This window comes from Lycorma delicatula, chromosome 6 (genome assembly GCF_047948215.1).
Source record: "Lycorma delicatula isolate Av1 chromosome 6, ASM4794821v1, whole genome shotgun sequence".
In the NCBI taxonomy this organism is placed as follows: Eukaryota; Metazoa; Arthropoda; class Insecta; order Hemiptera; family Fulgoridae; genus Lycorma; species Lycorma delicatula.
In genome coordinates, this window is record NC_134460.1 from 148682884 (window position 1) to 148705799 (window position 22916).

Here is a 22916-nt window from a genome sequence, read left to right on the forward strand (position 1 = left end):
TACAATAAATAATGACTCAATAATAACCATAAAAAAAATAGAAGTTATTAATGAAATAAAATTTTATGTACTTTTCATTTTAAAAAACTATGTATATATAATTTAATAGGCGTACAAGGAAGTCATGTTGTGTCCACATCAGGTTTTTTTTTTTTAATTCCAGTTTCTCGAAAAGGTTTACGAACGACTTTCCTCGAGAACATAAAAACAATTTATGAATCTTCAAATTGTCAACATGTAACATAGACGGACAACCTCTACATTTTTGTTCCACGAAATCTAGACTAAATGAAAAATAATAAGATTTATTTGGTATTGCTCTATCGAGAAAAATTTCTATAAAAACATTGTGGTAATCAGAATTATATATATATTTCACTTTCATGTGGACACGATAACTGCTGTAATTTTTCGACAATCACTTTCAAATTGATACATAAAATATAACGACCCAAAATCTCGGTAGAATTTGTTAATGGGCCATGGAATTGGAAATGGGGGACTTTTTCGAAAAAAACAAAATATCGCTGTAACTTTCTTATTAAGTAAAATATCCAATTCGTTATAGTTCCTACTATTCTTCGGATAGTAAAACTTATCTAAGTAAAGTTTTTTGTAATCACCAACTCGGAGGATGGAAAAAAATGAGGTTTCGAAGACAAAAAAATACGTCCCTTAATAGGCACAGTATCGAATCGTTTTAAAGTGATCGTTAGTCCACTTGAGTAAATTTGAAGTTTTTCTTAAACTTTAAGGTGGAAATCTTTTTTATTTCCTACTTAGCACCGGTGAAATCCTACCTCCCCCTTCCGGCAGGGAGTTTTTATGAACGTACTATAGTAACTTGTCGGTAAGCAGTATACATTAGCGTAGAATGAATTCATAAAGTAAAAAACAATTTTTTTTTTGTTACGTATGTCTTCTGTAATTAAAATATTATTTTATGAAGTTCTTTTAAAGAAAAAGCTTTCTTGTAAAAGCTTTCGGTTAAACATTTTCGTTTTTCATCTATTTTCTTTGTTTTGTTTATAGAAATAAAATCGAATTATTTTTTGCTGTAGAACAGTTTAATTTCTATTGTTAAACTCGATAATGAGATGTTTAATAAAATCTAACAAAGCAACAGGTAAAAAAAGTTATCCGACCACGAGTGGCCGGTTAAACAGAAATCGATTAAGAAAGACTATATTGTGATTTGTAGAGGTCGAATTTTGAGAAGCAGATCATAGGGTACTCAAAGAAAAGATAGAAAGTCAACATAAGACTGTAAATCTAAAATAATATTGGTTTCCAACAAGATAAATCTTACGTAAAGAAGATGAAACAAAAACCTTTTCCTATGCGTTTTCTTCTACTTTTTCCTGTAAATACCATTAGAATTTTGGAGCTGGGATCAAGATCGCAATTCGATCAATCTTGTTTGTGTTTACCCAGTCACTTTGTCTGAGTGAAACGTTTCCTTGCTGAGTGTTCCAAGGATCAAATTCTATTTTCAAATATTTTTCATCGTCTATTTCATTACTTTTCCCTTTCTTTTACCTATTCTTAAATTGTTTAATTTTGGTAATTCTGTTATGTTTTCATAATGTCAAATGTCTTTAGCGCTGTTTTCATACGATTTATCCTTTTTTTTTTTTGACCTGATAAATATTTTATTTGTTAAAAATCTTCAATTTCATTCCTTCATTATCTGCAGTACTAATTTTATTAATTTTGGTTGAAAATTATTTGGTTTCTGTTAATGGCGATCTACTTAATTTTAAATTTGATTGCTCAATTATCACAAAAATGATTGATTTCGTGATAAGTAGACCGTGTACATTTTGATTTATAAAATTATTGTGATAATTTTATATTAAATATTTATGTATTTACTTCTGTAAAAATGTTTGAATCAAAATGAAAAGTACATTTTATTTCACTAATAACGCCTGATTTTTTTCATATTTGTTTTATTGTTATTGAATTATTATTTATTGTAAATCGTTTTTTTACAATGAGAAGTTAATAATTATTAATAAATCATTATACAGAGTTATCATAAAAGAATGGTGCGGTTTTGAACATGGTTTAAATTAAAACAGAATTACAAACAGTTTGTTTTTTATTTTTCAAATTTGTCGTCTCAAACATTTTTTTAACATAATTAATAAATTTCAATATGTTCGCCCTTAGTCGCTCGACAAATGTCCAAACGATACTCAACTTCTCTCCAAACATTAGTTAACAATTCTTCGTTAATGGTTATCATTGCTTCATTAATCCTGTTTTTTAAGCGGTTTAGGTCGCGAATATTTTGTGTATAAACAACGCTTTTGATGTACTCCCACAAGAAAAAATCGCAAGGTGTCAGGTCTGGACTCCTTGGAGGCCAAAGTATGGGTCCTTGCAGGCCTATCCATCGAACTCAAAATTTTTCGTTCAAAGCGTCCGTGACCGATGCATTGAAGTGCGGAGGAGTACCATCTTGTTGGAAATAAAGTCGATGAATGTTTTCGAGTTCATCCAGCTGAGAAAAGCAATAATTGGTTAACATGTCAAGTTACACAACTCCATTAATTGTTTTTACAGCAAAGAAGAAAGGCCCTATTACACGATTTTTCATCACACCACACCAAACATTAACTTTAGGCGACTCGCGTTGTTCCTCAATAATTGCGTGTGGGTTTTCAGAGCCCCATATTCGTGAATTGTGTCTGTTAACACATCCATTCACATGGAATGTAGCTTCGTCTGTAAAAATTATATATCATCGGGTTTCAATTCCTGAAGTATCTGGATTTTATAAGCGTGTAATTTCAGTTTTTTATGTAAAACTTTGTGAACCGTTGATTTTCGAATACCTAATTTGACGCTTCGTCGGGGGATGGACTTCCCAGGACTTCTAATTGCCGATTGTTTAATTAGTTCAACTGTTTCGTCTGGTGCACTTGGTCTGCCGGTTGATTTCTGTTTCTTAACCGATCCGGTTTCTTCGAATTGTTTGAACCAACGTGTTATGTTATTTTTGTGCGGTGGATCTCTTCCGAATTCACGTCGAAACGCACGTTGAACTAAAATTACGGATTTTAATTCAGCCATCAATAAAACACACTTTGCTTTGTCTTTCCGAGAACATAGTAACTCGCTAAACTTACCGCAACAACAATACAAGAACTGACGTAGTGGTTACAACTGCTGATAAACTTTTGGGTTGGAGGCTTTCAGGGATACCAATATAACATCTAGAAATTTCCCTACAATCTTCCTATGAATTACTGAAACCGCACCATAGTCGGATTCGAACTGATGTACCCTTCCCCTTGTAACATCCAAATATTTTATTAATTAAAATTTTACACTTATTATATATCGTTGAAAAGATCTTAATCAGGGCTTATCTGAAGTTATTAAAATGTCCAAAATCCAAATTTTGTATGTGCATACATTCGAATATAGTGACATACATACATTCGTGACAGACGTCACGCCGAAAATAGTCAAAATTGATTCAGGGATGGTCAATATGGATATTTCTGTTGAAATCTGAAAACTGAAATTATTCGCGATTGTATTAAACACGTTTAACAAACCATGTATAACTCTGTTAAATATTAACAGACTTAAAAAATACACTAAAAATTTTAAAAAATTATCAGTTTTTTACTTGACTTTTTTTGCAGTCAAAATTTTAAGTAGTCGTAGTAAGTGAACAAAATTTTTTGTATGGATTTTCTATAAAAAATCAGGGAAATAGCTTATTATTCAGGGAAAAAATTATAAACATTCATACTTATCCCCACCCCGGCGCAAATTTTTAAATATAATTTAAATATTTCCTAACATTATTTATTACTTGTATCTCCGATCACTGGTGTTTGATACGAAAATCTCTTCTCAGTGAGTTAAAAAAAGGTTTTCTGTTCAGATTTTATAAAGTTACAATTTTTACTAAAAAATACCTTAAATGTGTAATTTTCATTTAATAACCATTTAATTCCTTTACTCGTCAAATGTTAAACTTTGTTGAAGATTAAAAAAAAATGTAACTTTCAAGTTTAAAAAGTTTTCTTTTATTACATTTATAGCGTATTTTTTTTTTCTTTGAACGTTTCTTACATCGTTCAGATCCTTTGGTCTTTTTATTAAGTTATAAATTGTATTCTTTCAGACCTGTTTGCCTCTCAACTGCTTTATTCTTCAGAATTGAAAACCAACCTACGCCAAATTCACCTGAATTTCTACGGATATAATTTCATATGATTTTTAAAAACTGCGAGTTCTTTATATTTTACAATAATTTCTATAAAATTATTCTTACATAATTATACGCCATTAGTGCATCACGTTTATATTATGGAGTAGTACTTTTACTTCTGATCAACTAACTGCTTTGAGAAGAATGTTATTCTTCGTTCAAGGTTTCCTTCATTCGTATTTTTGTGATTATTTCTTATAATTTTCTCTATACGATAAAAATCTCTTTTTACAAGTTATTTTTGTTTTCTACGTTTTTGAATCCCCCCTCCCCCCACTCAATATTGACAACATACCTTTCTCTCAATATTGGCAACATACCTTTGGGTAATGCGGTAGATTATAAATTAATTAGGTAATGCTGTTCTTGTAACTGTTAATCAGCATAGGGATCGCTATAATCCTCCAACTACTAATGAAGTTGTGAAGTTGCATTAATATCGAAAAAAACAATCTTCAACTCTTTGAATTTTGATTAGCTCATTCGAGCTTTTTAAACTCTCCGTAAAGTTCGGGCCTTCCAGTGCAGGGATTGACGCTTAATTTCTGGATCATAAGTGAAAAATCAAAATTCATCATGTTATCACTCTTTCCAAGACGTTTGGGTTATTTTCGGTGTCATTCAAAGTGTCAGAACAAACATGTTCACGAGCTTCGTTTTAGGATGGTGAGAATTTTAGGCATCATTTTCGCGAGCACTTTTTGCATGTTAAAATTTGCCTTACGCATTCTTTGTTAGTTCTTATAGTTTCAGCAATCGCACGAATAGTTAACCGACGGTCAGATTACCAATTTTTTAAATATTTTTATCCGTTTTTGACATGGAACGGCGACCCGAACGAACATCACTTCAACGGCTTCTCGGCCATCTTGGAAACGCTTAAACCACTCAAAAAACCGTGCACGTGATAAACATTCATTGACATAACTTTTTTTAATAAATGATCAGTTTCAGTAGCGGTTTTTCCAAGTTTCATACGAAATTTCACGACAATTCTTTGTTCTAATAAAACACTTATTTTTTTGGCAAAACAAAAAAAATAGATGTTATCCACACGAAGGCCACAGCTAGACTAATATGTCTACAGAAACTGGAGTGGCAACAATCGAAAGAGAAGGTTTCACGCTAACAGCTGTCGGTGTTACGAATTGGCGCATGCACAGTTTTTTAGCAGCATTAGCCTCGTTATTTAATAGTCACACCTCGTAGAGTTGTGTTTGTGTAATTGTATCGGTTATTATTATTATTTAATGTTGTTATTTGTTACTTATTGACGTGCGAAGCGTGGGGTCTGTTTTAACTCGATCTTTTGGTATTTGTGTTCATTAAACAGTTTTCCGAACATTATGAGATTTTCCCGGAAAGATTCCATGATATTAAGCAGAAAAATGTAATCATAAACGTATTAACGATTTTTCAATATCGCTATTAATAAGCAATGGCGGTTGCTATCTTATAATATTAGTGACGTAGAGGCCATGGGAAGTTGCCATTGTCAAACCAACGCCCATGCGGTTCCCTCTTCATTCCTGACATGACCTTAGCCACTAGGCTCTCTTTAACGGGTATTATAGGCACTGTTCAGTAATTGCACTGTCTTATTGGTTCTACCTTCAACCGACATGGTGTATGGTGTTGATATCGTTACCGTACTGTTACACCCCAATGCGTGCTCCCTTCTTCAAACTCCACTACACTCTCCTTTCCTTACTCCTTTATAAAAAGATCATTCATTCGGCTACCACTTTTCTGACAACGCAACGTTGTGGTTACCAGTCCCTAATGATCCCAAATCTTACTGACAGGCAGCTTCCACATACGGACCTTCAGCCACCGCATTCACCTCTCATCGTGAACAGATTATATAACCTAATAAGATTAATTCCTGATAGACCGTCCAAGGTTATAGCATTAAAACGACTAAATGTACTGAAAAGGAAGAGGGCTGGGAGAATAGTGAAACGTTTTTAACTCTTCCATTGCATAACCTTAAATTCTATGGTTCTATAACTACCATGGGTAGTTGGTTCTACTAACTTCTACGGTTCTACCTTAAGGTTCTATAACTTTAAAAAATCAGTCCTATTCGGCCACATTTTTTTTTACCTCCGGGACCACCGTTAGGCATTGTTTCAGAGGATGAGATGAATGATTTGTAGAGCGTGAAAATGCCGTGCCTGACCGTGATTCGAACCCGGGACCTCCGGATGAAAGACCGAGACGCTACCACTCGCGCCACGGAGGTAGGCACTATCTATCACTTAATGACACTATCCATCCACTTAAACAGTATGAATGCCCGTCAGTTAATCCATATAAACTTATCCACTTAAACGGACATATATCCAGGTTCTACTATACATATAGAGAGAGAGTAACGCACCTCTTGCCAAACGTGTTATGTTCTGTTCCGTAGCATTTCTACTCTGTCTCCCCGCAGTTGGATATTTCACTCTTTACGTTTTAATGTATGATGTCGTTAATAAAAGATGCTATTTCTGGTACTGACTAAAATTTCAAAATTAATTACGATTTCTGAATATTCCGTTTTATAATTTATTTTCACTTATTAATTCAGTTTTTGTTTTAGGGTTCAATTTTTTTTTTAATTCGGTACAAAGTTAGTGATGTCTACTGTTCACAAGAGCTATTTAAGTTGTATTTCTTTTTCTAGAGGAAATCTTTCTGTTCACTCTTTCTGTCCAAAAATTTCCTTTATTCGTTTGTAACGGCTATATTTTAATATAAAATATCTTTATTACAAATTAATGTACTTTATCGTTGTCTTAGCTACATCTGTATAGAAAATAAAAGTAAGAAAAATAAATAATAAAATACTTACCCAAGATCATGAAGAATTACGATTTTTTTTAAAGATTCCACCAGATTCTTTTCTCGTTTATGAAAAGTAAACTTATTTGCCCGTACGATAGATTTTGGTTATAAATAGGAAAAAAGATACCTTCTTGCAGGCGGGTGAAGAAAGCCTGTATTAAATATAGATCCTAAAGACGGTTAAAACTTTAACAATTTACATAATTTCTTCCCATTCCCCCAAATACTTCTAATTTTAAGTCTGAACCGTACGTTAATTTATACGTATTTTTCACTATACTTAATTTTGATGAGACGAAGTATTACGCGATACAGCCATTTGATAATGTTAGTGCATTCGTAGTTCATAAGAAATTCACCTTTGGTTTTACCTCGTAAACAAAAAACAAAAGTTGAGTTCGTAATTCAAGGCGACTTCCTGGCACTGATGATTTCAACAGCTTATTAAAGGCGCGGCAGCAATCGTTTTTTAACGTTCAATTATTCATTTTTCTTTCGTACTTTCAATTGAAATTTGTTAAAACATAACATCATTTTAATCGTTAATTGAGAAAGTAATCTAGAAAGCTTTGTGAGATGGTTTGATTTTGAGCAGATAAAATTACTGGAAGTTCTAATAGAAATGATATTAAAATATCAGACAGTTGCTATGTTACTGCAAACATCGTTAAAAAAGATTTTCTTTGTTAATTTTTTTGAATCATATTTTATATATAGTATCAAGCTAATATGACATTGTATGTTCATTGTGGCCATTTATCTCATCATACAATTTACTTCCACTTTCATTTATGTTGTTAATCACAGAAGTGAGTGAGTAACAGCAGTAAAAATCTTCTTTTAGATCACCTGTCATTTAAAGTGATTTAATCTTACTCTCCTTTCTGTTTTGTATTAACCTTAATCTCAATATATATTCTATATAAAACATTATCACTTATCTGTTTCACGCATTCTCCAGTCTTTGTCGTTCACTTTTGCTTTTCCTCTCCACAAAATGTCAATTAGTAAACCAAACTTCATTTTTTAAATATTTGATAATTTGTTATTCCAGCTTGTCTTGTTTCGAATTACTTCCCGACGCTATTATCACACTTTTAGCAATTTTTCTTTTTTATCTTTGGTAACTTTCCTGGAATGGAATGCAAATGTGGCGGGAGTTTCACAAATTCTCCCTTCGAATCGCAGAGCCTGGACAGTGTCCCTTGCTGCTGTATTATTCTGTAATCGGGCGTGTTTAAGGGTTTATTTTTAATAACGGGTCTAAGTTTTAATGTTTTATTATATTTTACGGACGGATTTATTAGCATTCCATATCCGTTTGTACCAGCGTTCTCAAACTCATTTCTGGGTCCGACCGCGGGAGGCTAGACTTTTAAAACCTGTCCTCCCGACGTAATTCCTCTTCAAATTGTCCACTTCGGTCTGAAATTATCGTTTCAGTGCTAACGCTTCATAGGCTAGCATGAATACGCCACAACGGGGCACTAATTGTTTGGAGGGAGCAATGCGCCCCCTTCTCCGGAGAGAGTCGCAATTGCTGATTTAACTTAATTTAATTAATTGTAAGTATAAAGGTATTTTAAGGAATGGATAATGAGAAGATCTTCATCCACTTCTGCAATGGCTGCCCTTCACGTTGCATCTCTATTTTTTAAATAGCAGCCTTGAAGTTTAAGTTTTAAAAAAATGTTACGGGAAAAGATTCATCCAGAGAAGGAGAATTAAGGAATAACAGTTGCATTGTATTTTGCAAAAAAATGTTGGTAAACTACCCATCAAATGTTGTTTCATCTTCCTAAATCCTTTTCTCATTGCCTTCCAAGAGATTTCTTTTTCATTTGTTGTCATATCCTATACATAATGGTTAAATAAGATTTTTTGTCGTTGAATTGATAAACAATATGAAGGCAATATGACCTTAATTTTGGAATGATTGGTCGAATTATTTTTTGACCGAAAGGATAGTTTTCCCAACTCTATACCCGTGTTTCTTTATCTGTTATGACATTTTTTTATTAACATTCTTTTGTCACTTCACTTATTCAAACGTTCACAACAGTATATATTGTGTCGTTTTTATTTTGTTTTGTTAGCAGCTGTAGTAAAGATTTTGCCATAACGTTCAGTTTTTAGATCAGCAGCAAGTGACACAAACTTTCACAAATCTTCACGTCTTCTGACATTTCACGGGCAGTTGATCGATAATTTTTCCTGATGACCGTATATGTTATTAATCATTGTTCGCTGTACAGTACATTCACGTTTATGTATACATGAATTCCCGTCAGTCCAGAAAAACATTCCATCAATTGAGCTTTCTAAGCTTTATGGAGTAATAATTGAATATAATTTACCGGACACTGTATTCTTAATTAGCCAAAATATTTATTCATTATGGTTATGTGTATATTTATAAATAAAGTTATATAATTTTTATATTTATTGATGGTGGTAGAGCTATCTTCTGTAATAATATTGAATATGTAATCTTACAACCAATAAATAATGTAGAAAAATTACTAAAAAAATTTAATGAAATGTTTACTTTTATTTGTTGAACTATAAATTCAGAAAATTCAATTTTTTAGATTATTAATTTTTTATTTATTTATAATTGTTTTATTATTGAATTTAATTGTTAGGAGATTAAATTAATAATGTTAATAATGCTATTCTTTATTAATATATTATAGAAAATGTTTTAATCTACTGTTGAAAGAAAATCTAAAAAATTGTTGAAATTCAATAACGTGAAAATACAATACAAAGTGAAGTCTTGATATTAGCGACTGAAATATTGGCTTTGTCGTTTGATATACACAATTCCGAGGATTTGAAACGCTTTTTATCGTTATTATAATGCTTTAAAATCTCGATACAATATAAGTATTTGATTTTTGTATAAGGTATGAGCACTTTTAACAAAAAGATACGAAAACGTCTTACTTCCAAAAATTATAATTATTAAAATTAATAACCACGTCACTGCCGACTTTTTTTTGTCAATTTTTGATGAACTGCGTGTTTTTGTTTATATCACAGGGTGATATTTAAATATGGGAACAGCTTTATTCTGCATATTTGAAAGGTATTTGGAGGCAGAAAGAAATGGGGTTCTGCATAGTTAAAAAATCTGCATTATGGTAGGTTTTTAATTTCTCTCCGCCATATTGAATCAGACTTAATTTTATTAAATAGGAAAGTGGACATATGACACGTGATTTCGATTTAAAATTTTACAAGAAAAATAATGGTGAAACCTGTTTTTCTGTTAATGCCTTCGTTATCGAGTTATAAACATAAAAATTGCAATGACGAAAAAATCACGTTAACAATAAAACTAGGTAAAACGCGGCGCATGCACACTTTTATTGCATTTTACATTCATAATTTATACAATAACGAACAGTGCTATAATAATAATGTTAATAATAGTAAACAATAACTAATAATTAACAACACAAGAAATTAAACAGCTACATCAATTGATATTATTTACTTTAAATGTAACAATTTTTTTTTTTTTTTTTTTTTTTTTTTTACTTCTAAGGCCGCAAAGCACCACTTTAGTCAGAATAATTCAATTTTTTTTTGCCGATCTTTTGGCCTTTAAGTTCTTAGCTTAAAGTTTTACTTTCTCCCAATATTTAGTCATTCTTAATAATCTTGCTTTACGATCCTCTTCTGAATAAACCCTATTTATATAATTAAAAGTTCTTACTTTATAGTTGGTATTCGGATTTTTAATAACAAATTTTATTTTTCGGATTTATTATTTATTTTAATAAGATTGGAGAGGGATACCTCACGGTGACCTTGTATTTGACCTTTAACTTGACCTTGACGTTGTTTCAAGATTAACACAATTTTTTTCAAATGGAATAACCTGTTTTTTAACCCCACCACTGAAAAGAGTAGAAAATTCTACATTGAAATATCTAGTCACACATATTAGCTTGTATCGTTTTTGAAGGTCATACGGCTAACCATCAAAGATAGTGTTATACAGTTACATATTTTTGAAGGTCATCAAATATTCCTGAAATATTTATATTCCAGGCCGTTTATCTCGCAAACTATGGGTAAGAGCATAAAAATAACTTTACACTATCTTTCATTGTTAGTCGTAATGACGTTCAAAAAAGGTCCAAGGTCATATGTGTCACTACATATTCCAACGGTATAATTTTCTGCTCTTTTCATAGGTGGGATCAAAAATAGGTCATTCGATAAAATCGTGTTAACCTTGAAATAACAGTCATGGTCAAGTTCAAGGTAACTAACCGTAAGGTGTCCCCTTTCAGTCTGAATAAATTGTATTTATATCTTTTGTTTGTATTGTGCGTATTTTACGGGAAAAAATCGCCTGGAGCGATTAAAATGAAACACCCTATATACTCTGGCCAGTCAGGGCTCCCGTTTCGCTCGCCCGATCTTGTAGGGGGACCGCTGGGCCCCCGACGCATTCTTTATCCTTATGGTTTTTAGAATATTAAATATTTTACAGATATTCAATAAAGAAAAAAGAATTAGTAATTTTATTTTTGTTGCCATGGTGACAGAAATATAAAGATTCATTTTTGTTTCTTTAATGAATATCTTTAATTCACAACTTCATCCCAAGGGGACTAGGGCCTCAATTTGTTACTTAAAACCTTCTCTGGAATAACACGAATGTATCCTGACAATTTCAAATCAATCGGTTGGTTGATTCTGGCTTGTACAGACAAACTTTTATATATACAATGTAGAAACTTCTCTTGTTCTCTCTCTCTCTCTCTCTCTCTCTCTCTCTCTCTCTCGCTATGTCACTTTATCACAGGTTTCTTGAACGTGGAACGATAGTGTTTGGTATTCATTTATGGTACAAATAATATTACATTATAGTCTGGAAATATATTGTTATTGTTTATCAGTGAGGTTATACTCCCGGTTGTTTATTCATTATGAAATAATCTGGTCGGTTTAGTTCGGGGGAAGTGGTTAAAACAGAGCACTGATTGGCTTCCACAGTTCTCTCGTAATCTCATCAAAATCTATCCCTCCTCATCTCATTGTATGCTGGAACTTGCGATCACTATTGGTGATGCGGTGATGGCTGTACTCTTCATCATCTTCATCCTGTAATTCTTGTTCGTCCTACTCTGAATCCCGTTCGTTTGCTCGTTCCTGTACAAACCCTTACATATAACTGTCAAACCCCCTTTATAACTCATATTATTAATGCGTCACACGTTATAAGATTAATTGTATTGTATCACAAATCAGTTAATTCTGTTTAGTTACCGTAATTTTAATATTAGTGTTAAAAGCGGTACGAATTTTCCGAGTCAGAATTAGTTCACAAGTTGCAGACAAAAGTTAGTTATTTTTAGACCTTATTAAAACATATTTTTGTTACTAAAACTGGACAAATTATTATAAATAATAAATCAAATTATTTATTATATGCTGAATTTTAATTAAAAACAAGAAACCGAATAAAATGTTTTGCTTCCTCTTTTTCTTCTAGTTCAAATAAAATTCTCTTTCCACCATAAATTAAATAATATAAACTTTAAAAAAAAATAATAAAATTAATTTTAAAAAGCGCAATGAAAAAAGAGAATAATACTTTTTCTTATTTTGAATTTCAAAAGATGGTCCCTTTAAAAATAACTACCTGTTAATTTAGCACCTCTTCATAAAATTCAAACTTAAAAAAGGATTTTAGAAGTATTATTTTTACTTTCCCAGCTATTGCGATAATGGTGCTATAATTGTCACGGGAAAATGTATAGACCGGTCAAAACAGAATCTAAAAGAATTGTTTTTTTCATTTTGTGCCTTAAGGAGATATTTAAAAAAAAGTTCTTTTAAAAACAAAAAGTAGATTTAGATTGAAATAAATTATAAATAATTTTCAATTAAAATTTTTATTCCAATGCTCCAAGTCCAAAAAATTTATTTTTGTCAGACGGACGGTTGAGGGTATGTATTCGTATATTTGTTGGCCCTTATTTGATCTTATAACTGGACCCCGTTGACCGGTTTTCTTTAAACTTTGTAAACATGTATTGCTTTTGGTGTGGAAAAAGTTAAATTTTTAAAAAAGTTGAAAAAAGGAGTTGAGGTGTTTTGGCCGAAGTAAAATTAAAAATTTCCATTTGGGCATTTAAGAAAAAATTTTCTTACAAGAGTTGAAGTTTTTTATGGAGATTACAAATTACCAAAAATTTTTATTCACTATTCTCCAAAAAATGAGTGTGTATTTTTATTTTTTCAGCTGTACTTTGCATCAAAAAAGGAGTTAATGGAAGTTTTTTCATCTAAATTCTCTACATCACAATAGTCCTTTAAACCACTATAAAAGATTTTTTGCCCGTTTCACTTCAATGATCTCTGATAACAAAAATATTTTTTTTTAAATATATTTTATATTTAAATCCATCTTGCAAGTTACGCAATGCATGTAAAATGTAAAAATCCTAATTTTTTTTTATATCCCTTACTTTTTAGTATATCTTGAAGAAAAAATATAGCCAAAAAGTTTCAGTACCTTACTAGAAAATGGCAACGTTGTTTATTTAGAATTATGGTTGTATCTTTGTTATTTTTTAAACAATTTTTTAAAAAACTTTTTTAAATTTATTATCATTTGGGGATTATTACCTTAAAAATTAATTTTAATTTAATGTTTTTCCTTGAATATGGTAGTTCTTAAAATGAAAAAAAATTCAGATTTTCACATTTTTAATGCTCAAAACGATTTTGTTAAATAATGAAGTCACTAAAATAATTTATACCCTTGATGGGGAAGCTCCCAAATTTTTATTTTATTTAAATTCAATTTTAGTGAATGTTTTAATCATTAAAAAATCCTCCTGATGCTTGAGCCGCAAATTTTCAATAAGTTGAAAACATATTTTTCGAAATTGTGATTCTAATATACTATATTAAAAAATCTTGGTTATTGCTTTTTCTTTATTCAGCGTCTTGACTTTAAAAATTAAAACATTTAAATATAATCAAAATGAATTCATTCGATGAATTGAATATAAAAAATGAATTGTTAGCTTTTTTCTATTTAATAATGCAGCCGTTGTGTAGGTTTTAATGTTTTAGTTTTTAAAAGTACGGATAGAGAAAAAATATTATAATAGTATTATAATGGATGGGAAACTAAAAACCGAACTGAGCCAGCTTGAATTACAGTTATTTGAGTTGCTACTACTTCTAGCTATTGGTTGTGTATGCTAATACTGTTGCCTATACTTCAATTGTAAGTTGTTCATCGTTCAGTGCAGAATAGTTTAGTTTTTGTAGTCGCGTTTTTCTTAAATGGCTTATTTGATCGAGGAAAGGATTTCTGTAGTGGAATTTCTAAATCCTTTTAAGAAACGAATCAAATATTCGCCGACAAATTGCCTAATATCATAATCCCAACAAAGTGTACCGTACCCAATTTGGTTAAAAATGGTATGGTTAAAAACCTTCCGTTAGGACTGTACAGTCTATAGCTGGTATTCAAAGAAGCATTTTGCCGGTTTGAAAAAATTTATATGTAAATTATCACAACAAAGCGGTGTAAAATACACATAATGCCTCATTTTATTCTTAATTTCAACTGTGCAACTTAAGAGAACAGACAAATAGAAACGTCATAATTATTGCGACTGGTATCTCAAAAACATTCGATGGACAGATAGACCTGATACTGTATTTCATGTCAGATTAGGCACGGTTTTATTTATGTAGGTATGTTAATTCGCACAACATTAGGTATCGGATGACTGAAAAGACTTGCCAAAAGTTAAGCGTCCGCTTAACAATGAGAAAATCTGTGTATAGCGTTTTGTTTCTGGTAATCGTATAGTGGGGCGATGTTTTTTGACTGAACTGTCAATACAGAAGTGGACCCTTACAATTTTCGAAGAATTCTACGTTCGGTTAACAGATCGTGAAAAATAGTACATCTTCTTCCAAAAAGACAACTTGTCACTAGCACGCGTTCTTGCGGATGTTAATGAGCTGTCGGGCAGAGAGCGGTAGCCTCCGCGTTCCACAGATTTGTCTAGTTGGTATTCTTTTTCCTTCAGAGCTATTTAAAGGATATTTTATGAATCAAATCCCATCTACCGATAAACTGAAGCGGAACAGTCGACAAGAAATCGACGACGGCAATGACAACAACGTTTTGTGTCAGTTGACTAAATATTATCATTCGTGCACAAAAGTAGCGTTCATTTCGAACAGTTTTTGTAAAACCGACTTTTCGAACAAAACTGTTCGTTTTGTAAAACGTAAATCTTTACTGATTAAAATACAAATCCAATTTAATTTACGCTTTCATTTCCTTGATAAAATATTACAAGTCGCAACTTTGTTTATTTTGTAGCGGTTCGGTTTAAAGTTACTTACCCCGTATTACTGCGTCTTGATAAAAGTAAAAAAGAACGACATAAGGAAATTACTACCAAGTGTGAATTAAGACTTTTGGTGTACAGAATATGTATTATTACTTCCTTGCACGAAGTAAAGAAAGAATTGTGATCGCGAAAAATTTCGGTTTCCAGATTTCAACAGAAATATCCATTTTTACCACCCCTGAATCTATTTAGACTAGTTTCGGCGTGACATCTGTACGTACATACGTATGTATGTATGTATTTCGCATAATTCAGAAACGATTAGCCGTAGGATGTTGACATTTTGGATTTACGACTGGTATAACATCTATCAGGGGGGGTTGTATACCGCCCCTTTTGATTCCAATCGACTGAACCAAAAGTGTTCAAAAAAGCCCAAATCCAAAAGAAATTTGAATTGGACTTCTTCTTAACTGCATTAGTAAGCCCTCATTGAGGGTTTTTCAACGATATACCATAAGTGCTACATGTTTTTATTGGTTCCAGAGTTATAACCAAATAAAATTTTAATTAATGAAATATTTGGATCTTAGAGGAGGCACATCGGTTCGAATCATACTTCGTCTCCTATTTTTAACTTTTTTTTTTAATTTAAATACATTGATTTATTAATATTTATTAACCTGTCATTGTAAAAAAATATTTACGATGAATAATAATTCAATAATAACAATAAAAAAAAAATATGAAAAAATATCAGAAGTTTTTAATGAAAAAATGTTACTCGTATATGCTCCTCATTTAAAAAAAAAAACAAAAAACAAAAAAAATATGTAAATGTAATTAAATAGGCGTACATGAAAGTCACGTGTTGTCCACATCAGATTTTTTCTTTTAATTTTTTTTAGATGATTTAAAATGATCTAGTCATCTTATCATCGACCCTAAACACGCTTTGAAAATAATTTTTAATGTATACATATTTGTACAGGTATGTGCCTAATTAAGAACAAAAATAAAAAGGAAGCAAACATAAATTTAGGATTATAAAAAGGTTATTGTTTTCCAATTTCTCTATTCATTATATACAATAACGATCTTCTGTAGAAATGTAAAAAAGATTATCTTTTTAACAATTAAGTTGTGAAGAGACAGCAGATTATTTATTTTTATTTGCTAAAAGACGATCACAAGAAAACACTTCGCTTGGAGTACTTAAATTAGAGGAATATCTAAAAAATAATCTTAAGATATCGATAAATTTATTAAAGGTATCAACTAAGGTTTTTTTGGGTTGGACTTTATTAAATCGAAAAATAGAGCAACATATTACGCGATCAAGTAAGCGGCTTTAAGTTCATTTGATGTGACGTTTCTTATCAGAAAGAAATAGTACCTGTAAGAAGATCGTGCGTTCAATTACACGATTGACGTGATTAACAAAATCCTACTAACAGTAAACAAAAATCGTTAAATTTTTTTATGTTTCGCGTAATACCTTTCAACATTTGTTTGTAAATATAAAAATTATATTTTTATAGCCGATTTGTATTAAAGTAATCACTAAGCTTTAACGATATCTTGTACGTAGTTTATTGTATGTACCGGCAGCTTTATCTCAGTATATGACGCTAAAATAAAAAGATTACAGATTGAAGTATTTTGAAACCATTTTTCAAGTTAACAGTTGAAACATATTTTATAACTTTTTTTTTTTTACATAAAATTACAAACTGTTTTTATGATGTGCATTTTGTCCCAGTTTGGAATTTTATTTGGAGCGCTGTACTTGATACGGTGAACATTTTGTGTTAAAACTTACTTCCTTTAGCTGGAGTTATTTTATGAGACACTTTATTGCCGTATCTAATGTAGTTTCGCATTCTGAAAAAATGATATTATTAATAAAAAATTTTATTTTGACTTTAACCAATTAAATTGAACCGTTTGAATTTTTATCTTGAACATCTAATGCTCAGTAATTATTAGATAATGAATGTTTAAAACGGGAAATACGAATGATTTCATCCAGTAATATTAGAGAAATAGTCTCTTCCAACAGTACAGTACAGTTCCTATAAACAGTCTGGGATCGACCCCTTACCGTCAGTCTGTCATTTGTGGATGACGGACGGGTTAAACTAAAATTCTCCACGAAATAAATAAATATGAAAGTTTTATGCGTTTATAAATTTCCAAGTGGCGGCCATCTTAATTTTTCACTTCACAATAACTCAAGAAGAAATAGTATTAGGAAATAATTGATTGTTAGCTGATTTTAGCTAAAATTATAACAAAATTACAAAACACAAAGTGCTACAATTATAATAAAATGCTTTTTAAACAAAATGACGCTTGTTTTTTTTTTCAAATCGGACTTCAAGCGTTTGAATTATAATGGAAAACGTTAGTTTGAGTCTAGTCCAGCGATCTCCACACTTTTTTGATCGCGTATCCCTTAGACGGAAATAATTATAAGTTGGATCCCGTATAATATATATAACATGTATTTGCCGGTTGAAGCAGCACAAACTTAAAAAATTGAATTAATAAATTGTGAACTGTGAGTCTATCACTGCCTGAGCTGGGTTTGAACTGAATAATTCTAATCAATTGTATGAATAATATTACAAAAATAATAGAATTATATTTACGTTAAAATAATACTGAAAAAATTTAATTTTTTTTTTAACAATAATGGTTTTTTTTTAATACTAATCGGCTTCCCGTGGGGACTGCGTGTGAGGCAAGACTGGTGAAGTATGCGAACCCCTTGTGGGAGGCTAGACCAATAATCACCGTAAATTGTTAACAAGGGGTGCCCCTGGGGCGCTCTTTCGGGAGGTTCAATGTTATGATCTTATAATATCTCTGCAAACAATCGTCCGATTTCAAACGGGGTATTTGTTACTAGGTTGAAGGCTAACTTTTGCATGCGTCAGTACAATCTCTATGTAACAGATCACTCTTGATCAATGTATATGTATATACATAAAATGTTTATATATATATATATATAAGTTTACTTAGGTTATAGATCACTATATATAGTTTGTTTGTTATCGCATCACACGAAAACCAACTGACCGATTGCTTTCAAACTTGGATAGATTCGTGTTATCCCAGGGAAGGTTTTAAGCCATCGACCGAAATCCTAGCTCCCATGAAGGTTAAGATGCTAAAAATACTCATTATTCCTTCGCCCCCAAGGAAGGTGAAGTTGTGAATTAAAGATATTCATTAAGGAAAAAATAGATTAATCCGTTTACTTCACTATTATATTTTTGCGAGCACGGCAAAGAAACAAGTTATGAAAATTTTTCGTCGTCAAAGGTGTGTGTACTTTGTTACCATAGTTACTATTATTCTGTATTTTGTAATTTAGTCTATTTTTCAGGTTAACCATGAGGATAACGTATAGTGCTAGAGTCCAGGGGTTGGAGTCCTTTGGTAAATGAGAATGGCGATCGAAGCGAGCTGTGAAGCCGAGATGGCCATATAAGCCTCTGTTGGCTCTGGGATTCGCCTGAGCTGACCTGAGTCCCGAAGGTCCAGGTTCTGGCTAGACAGGCCGGATGGTATATTTATATTTATATATATATGTTATATTTGTATGTGCGCGAGTGTGTAGTCTAAAATTAAATTATTTTATATTTATACTACTTTGGCGCACCCCACACAAAGGAGACCACTGGTCTAGACGAGAATTAGAAATAATTTTGTACCGATTTTTTTCTTCACTCTTTATATTACAGGATTATTATAAATTATTCAGCGCATTTTAGGTGTTAATAAAAAAAAATAATAAAGTAATGAACTTACACGCATGTTTTATTGTTGAACTGTGCATTTCAAACAGTTTTGTTTATATATTTATTAACTTCAAACAAGTTCCACATTAGAACCTTTTGTGGTGCGTAAAATGTCTAGACGATATTCAGTTTCATAACATACATTTCGAAGAGTATCTGGAGTTATTTCATTAATCACACTTTCGATTCTTCGTTTTATTTCATTGATGTTGACAACCTTCATTGCGTACAGCTTGACGTTGACAAACCCCCAAAAAAGCCGGCCTCCATGACGCGAGTGGTAGCGTCTCGACCTTTCATCCGAAGGTCCCGGGTTCGAATCCCGGTCAGACATGGTATTTTCACACACGCTACAAATCATTCATCTCATCCTCTGAAGAATGCTTAACGGTGGATCCGGAAGTTCCAAAGCCCCCCAAAAAAGAAATCGAATGAGGTAACGTCAAGAGAGAGTTGACCAGGGAATCGGTCCATCACGTGCAATCCAACATTGAGGAAATCGTTGATGTAGGTAGTCCCTAACATGTAAACTTCAGTGTGGTGGAACACCATCTTATTGGAATTAACGTTTGGTCGCCGTTATTCAATTTGTGGTACTGCATACTCCTGTTATCATGTTTAGATAAGTAACGCTAGTAACCGTTGGCTTGGTGAAGAAGAATGATCCAATCACTTCATAAGCAGTCAGCGCTCACCAAACGTTAATTTTCAGATTATCAGATTGTGTTTGTCGAACGGCATGAGGATTCTTGCTACCCGAAATCCGATAATTATGATGGTTAACGTGACCAGAAGCATGGAAGGTAGTTTCATCGGAAAAATTACTATCTCCAAAAACGCATTATCTTTGTTCACTTCATCAAGAATGTCCACGGAAAAATTATAATGGCGTGTTTATCGTCATCTTCGATTGATGCTCTGATTGAATTTTGTAGGAATGAGGTTTTATCTCATTCCTAATATATGTATTATGTAGGACGAAGGTCCAGGTTTACGTCTAAGGCGAGTTGAAAGCGTGTAAATCTTCCCGTATTGTTACGTCTAGGGGTCACTTATTCCTGACTTCTATTATACGCTGTAATAATGTTAACGTAGTTTGTCTCTCACGACCTCCCACCCTCCAGCTGTAGCACAGTCTGGTTACAATTCCTAACTAATGCAATATCATCAATTAAACAATGTGAAGTTACCCTTTTGTCAACAAAGTGTGACAAACAATATTTCACTACCGTTCTGATATTTACACTGTTGCATTATTATTAGTGCAGAATTAATTATTGCACAGCAACGGAAAAAAATATAAAGAAGTCAACAAATTTGATTAAACGTATCGTGTATACGACCGTACTTGGATTTTTTTAATATATTTAAAACTTAGAGATACAATTTTTAAAATGATATTTAGGGTGTTAATAGAACATGGAAACCCTTAAATAAATTTTCAACCGACGTTAAATACAGAAAAAATTAAATTAAAAGTATTCTCGAATTTTCAATATTATTACATTATTATTATAATTTATTACACGATAACATTAATAAAATTTTTAATCTCGAGTGACTCGCTTCAAGAAACTTTGCCATAATTTTGTTATTTATGAACGGATTTGGAACAGTACAAGGTGAAAAGATAAAAATGCTACCGTTTGCTGATGATATCGTAATTCTAGCGAGATTAAAAAGGATTTAGAACAAAAACAATGAACGGCATGGATAAGTCCTACTCAAGAACTACCGCATGAAAATAAACAAGAACAAAACGAAAGTAATGAAATCTAGTAGAAATAACGAGGAAGTTATTTCTACTTTGATTTGGGAAGTAGAATTACTAAAGAAGGACGAAGCAGTAGCGATATAAAATGTCGAATAGCACAGGCGAAACGACCCTTCAGTCAGAGATATAACTATATCTTGCATACATCAAAAATTAATTTAAACATCAGGAAAAGCTTTTTGAAAGTATATGTTTGGAGCGTAGCTTTATATGGAAGTGAAACTTGGACGATCGGAATACCTGAGAAGAAAAGATTAGAAGCTTTTGAAATGCAGTGCTACAGGAAAATTTAAAAAATCAGATGGGTTGATAAAGTAACAAATGAAGAGGTGTTGCGGCAAATCGATGAAGAAAGAAGCGTTTGGAAAAATGTAGTTAAAAGAAGAAACAGACTTATAGGCCACATATTTAGGGATCCTGGAATAAAATTGGAGGTACTGGTAGAGGAAAAAAATTGTGTAGGCAGGCCACGTTTGGAATATGTAAAACAAATTGTTAGGGATGTAGGATGTAGAGGGTATACTAAAATGAAACGACTAGCACTAGATAGGGAATCTTGGAGAGCTGCATCAAACCAGTCAAATGACTGAAGACAAAAAAAAATAACGGATATGAATAAATAAGGTGTCATATTCTTTGTCATAAAATTTTTAACAATTTTTTTTTTATAACATAATTTAAATAAACCATTGACTGCAAAGATATTAACAATTAAAAAGTTTACATGGCCGCCATTTTGGAATGTATTAAGAGATCAGGTTCATTATTTCTATACAAGTAAACCTGTAGGTATTTCTAGTAGAGTCGAAATTTCAGCACTACGCTTAACCATTCCTAAAACAACTGTTCCTATGTAGAAATCTGCTGAATATCCATTACAGAGTACTAACAGTAAACAAAGTTTTTATAAAAAATAAATTACAAACTTTTACTTGAAACATAAAAATTTTGAAATCACTTTTGCACAGATTAATTAAAATTAATCAAAAAAACTGACCGTGACCGAATTGAAAACGCATGAGTTATTTATTTTTGTGAAAAATATTCATGAGCTTGTACCGTCATTTTACTCAACAGTCTTATATTTCACAGATTAACTGCTTCTTAATTTAAAATAGAAATCTCTTATGATAATCTACTTAGGTGAATCCATTACTCTGTAGATTTTTATACAGTTTTCAGCTGGTACTGTTTGAAATAAATTGTAAACTTTTTGCTTACATGGCTTTTTATATTTATGATATAAACAAATATCAGGTGTGATCAATGAATTGATCAAAACTGTAATTTAAAAAAAAGAAGATTCAAGCTCTACCTATGTGTACATTTTTTAACTTTGTGTTCCAGCATTATTCACAACTGAATATTGTTTTTTATTTTGTACATGAATTTTTTTTAAGGTTTTGCAATAATCAATGGAAAATTTTCTAAATAAAAAATTAAATGTATCATATATGTTTTTTTTTTTTTTATCATTGTTAATTGATATTAAATTATTACTGCAAAAATTGCTCATAGCTCTAGTAATTTTGATTTTCAATGTAAATTAATTTAAGAAAATTAGTAAGAAGTATTAAGTAAAAAAATAATAAAAATTTCTGCATTCTAGGCAGTCTTTCGTCATTATTGTGCTGTACACATTAGACCTAGTCCCCATTTGCTTAAAAATAACTTTTTAAATAAAGTTAGCTTTATTTTTTATCCTTTTTGTGGCTTCAAAGAACAAAAAAATAGTAATTTTTTATCAAATTCTTTAAATTTTGTTCTTTTTTAAGTTGGAATCAGAATATGTTATTTCAAGATTTTGAATTTGCAACTATTACAAAAGTGAAAGTTTAAAGAAGGTAAAAGGTATTATTCTTTTATTATTATATACTGAATTTTTAAAACTCATTTAATTTTTAATA

The 22916-nt window shown here is 31.4% G+C and overlaps 1 protein-coding gene across 1 annotated transcript in view; it reads left to right on the forward strand.

Moving 5' to 3' along the window:
• LOC142326956 (mediator of RNA polymerase II transcription subunit 23-like) overlaps positions 1-22363 on the forward strand; it is a 197537-nt gene extending 175174 nt beyond the window's left edge. Inside the window, exon 6 of the mRNA XM_075369688.1 lies at positions 18821-22363. Within this exon, the coding sequence (XP_075225803.1) occupies positions 18821-18844 (24 nt within the window). The 3' untranslated portion in view covers positions 18845-22363. The remainder of the gene's footprint in view (positions 1-18820) is intronic.
• The last annotated feature ends 553 nt before the right edge of the window (positions 22364-22916 follow it).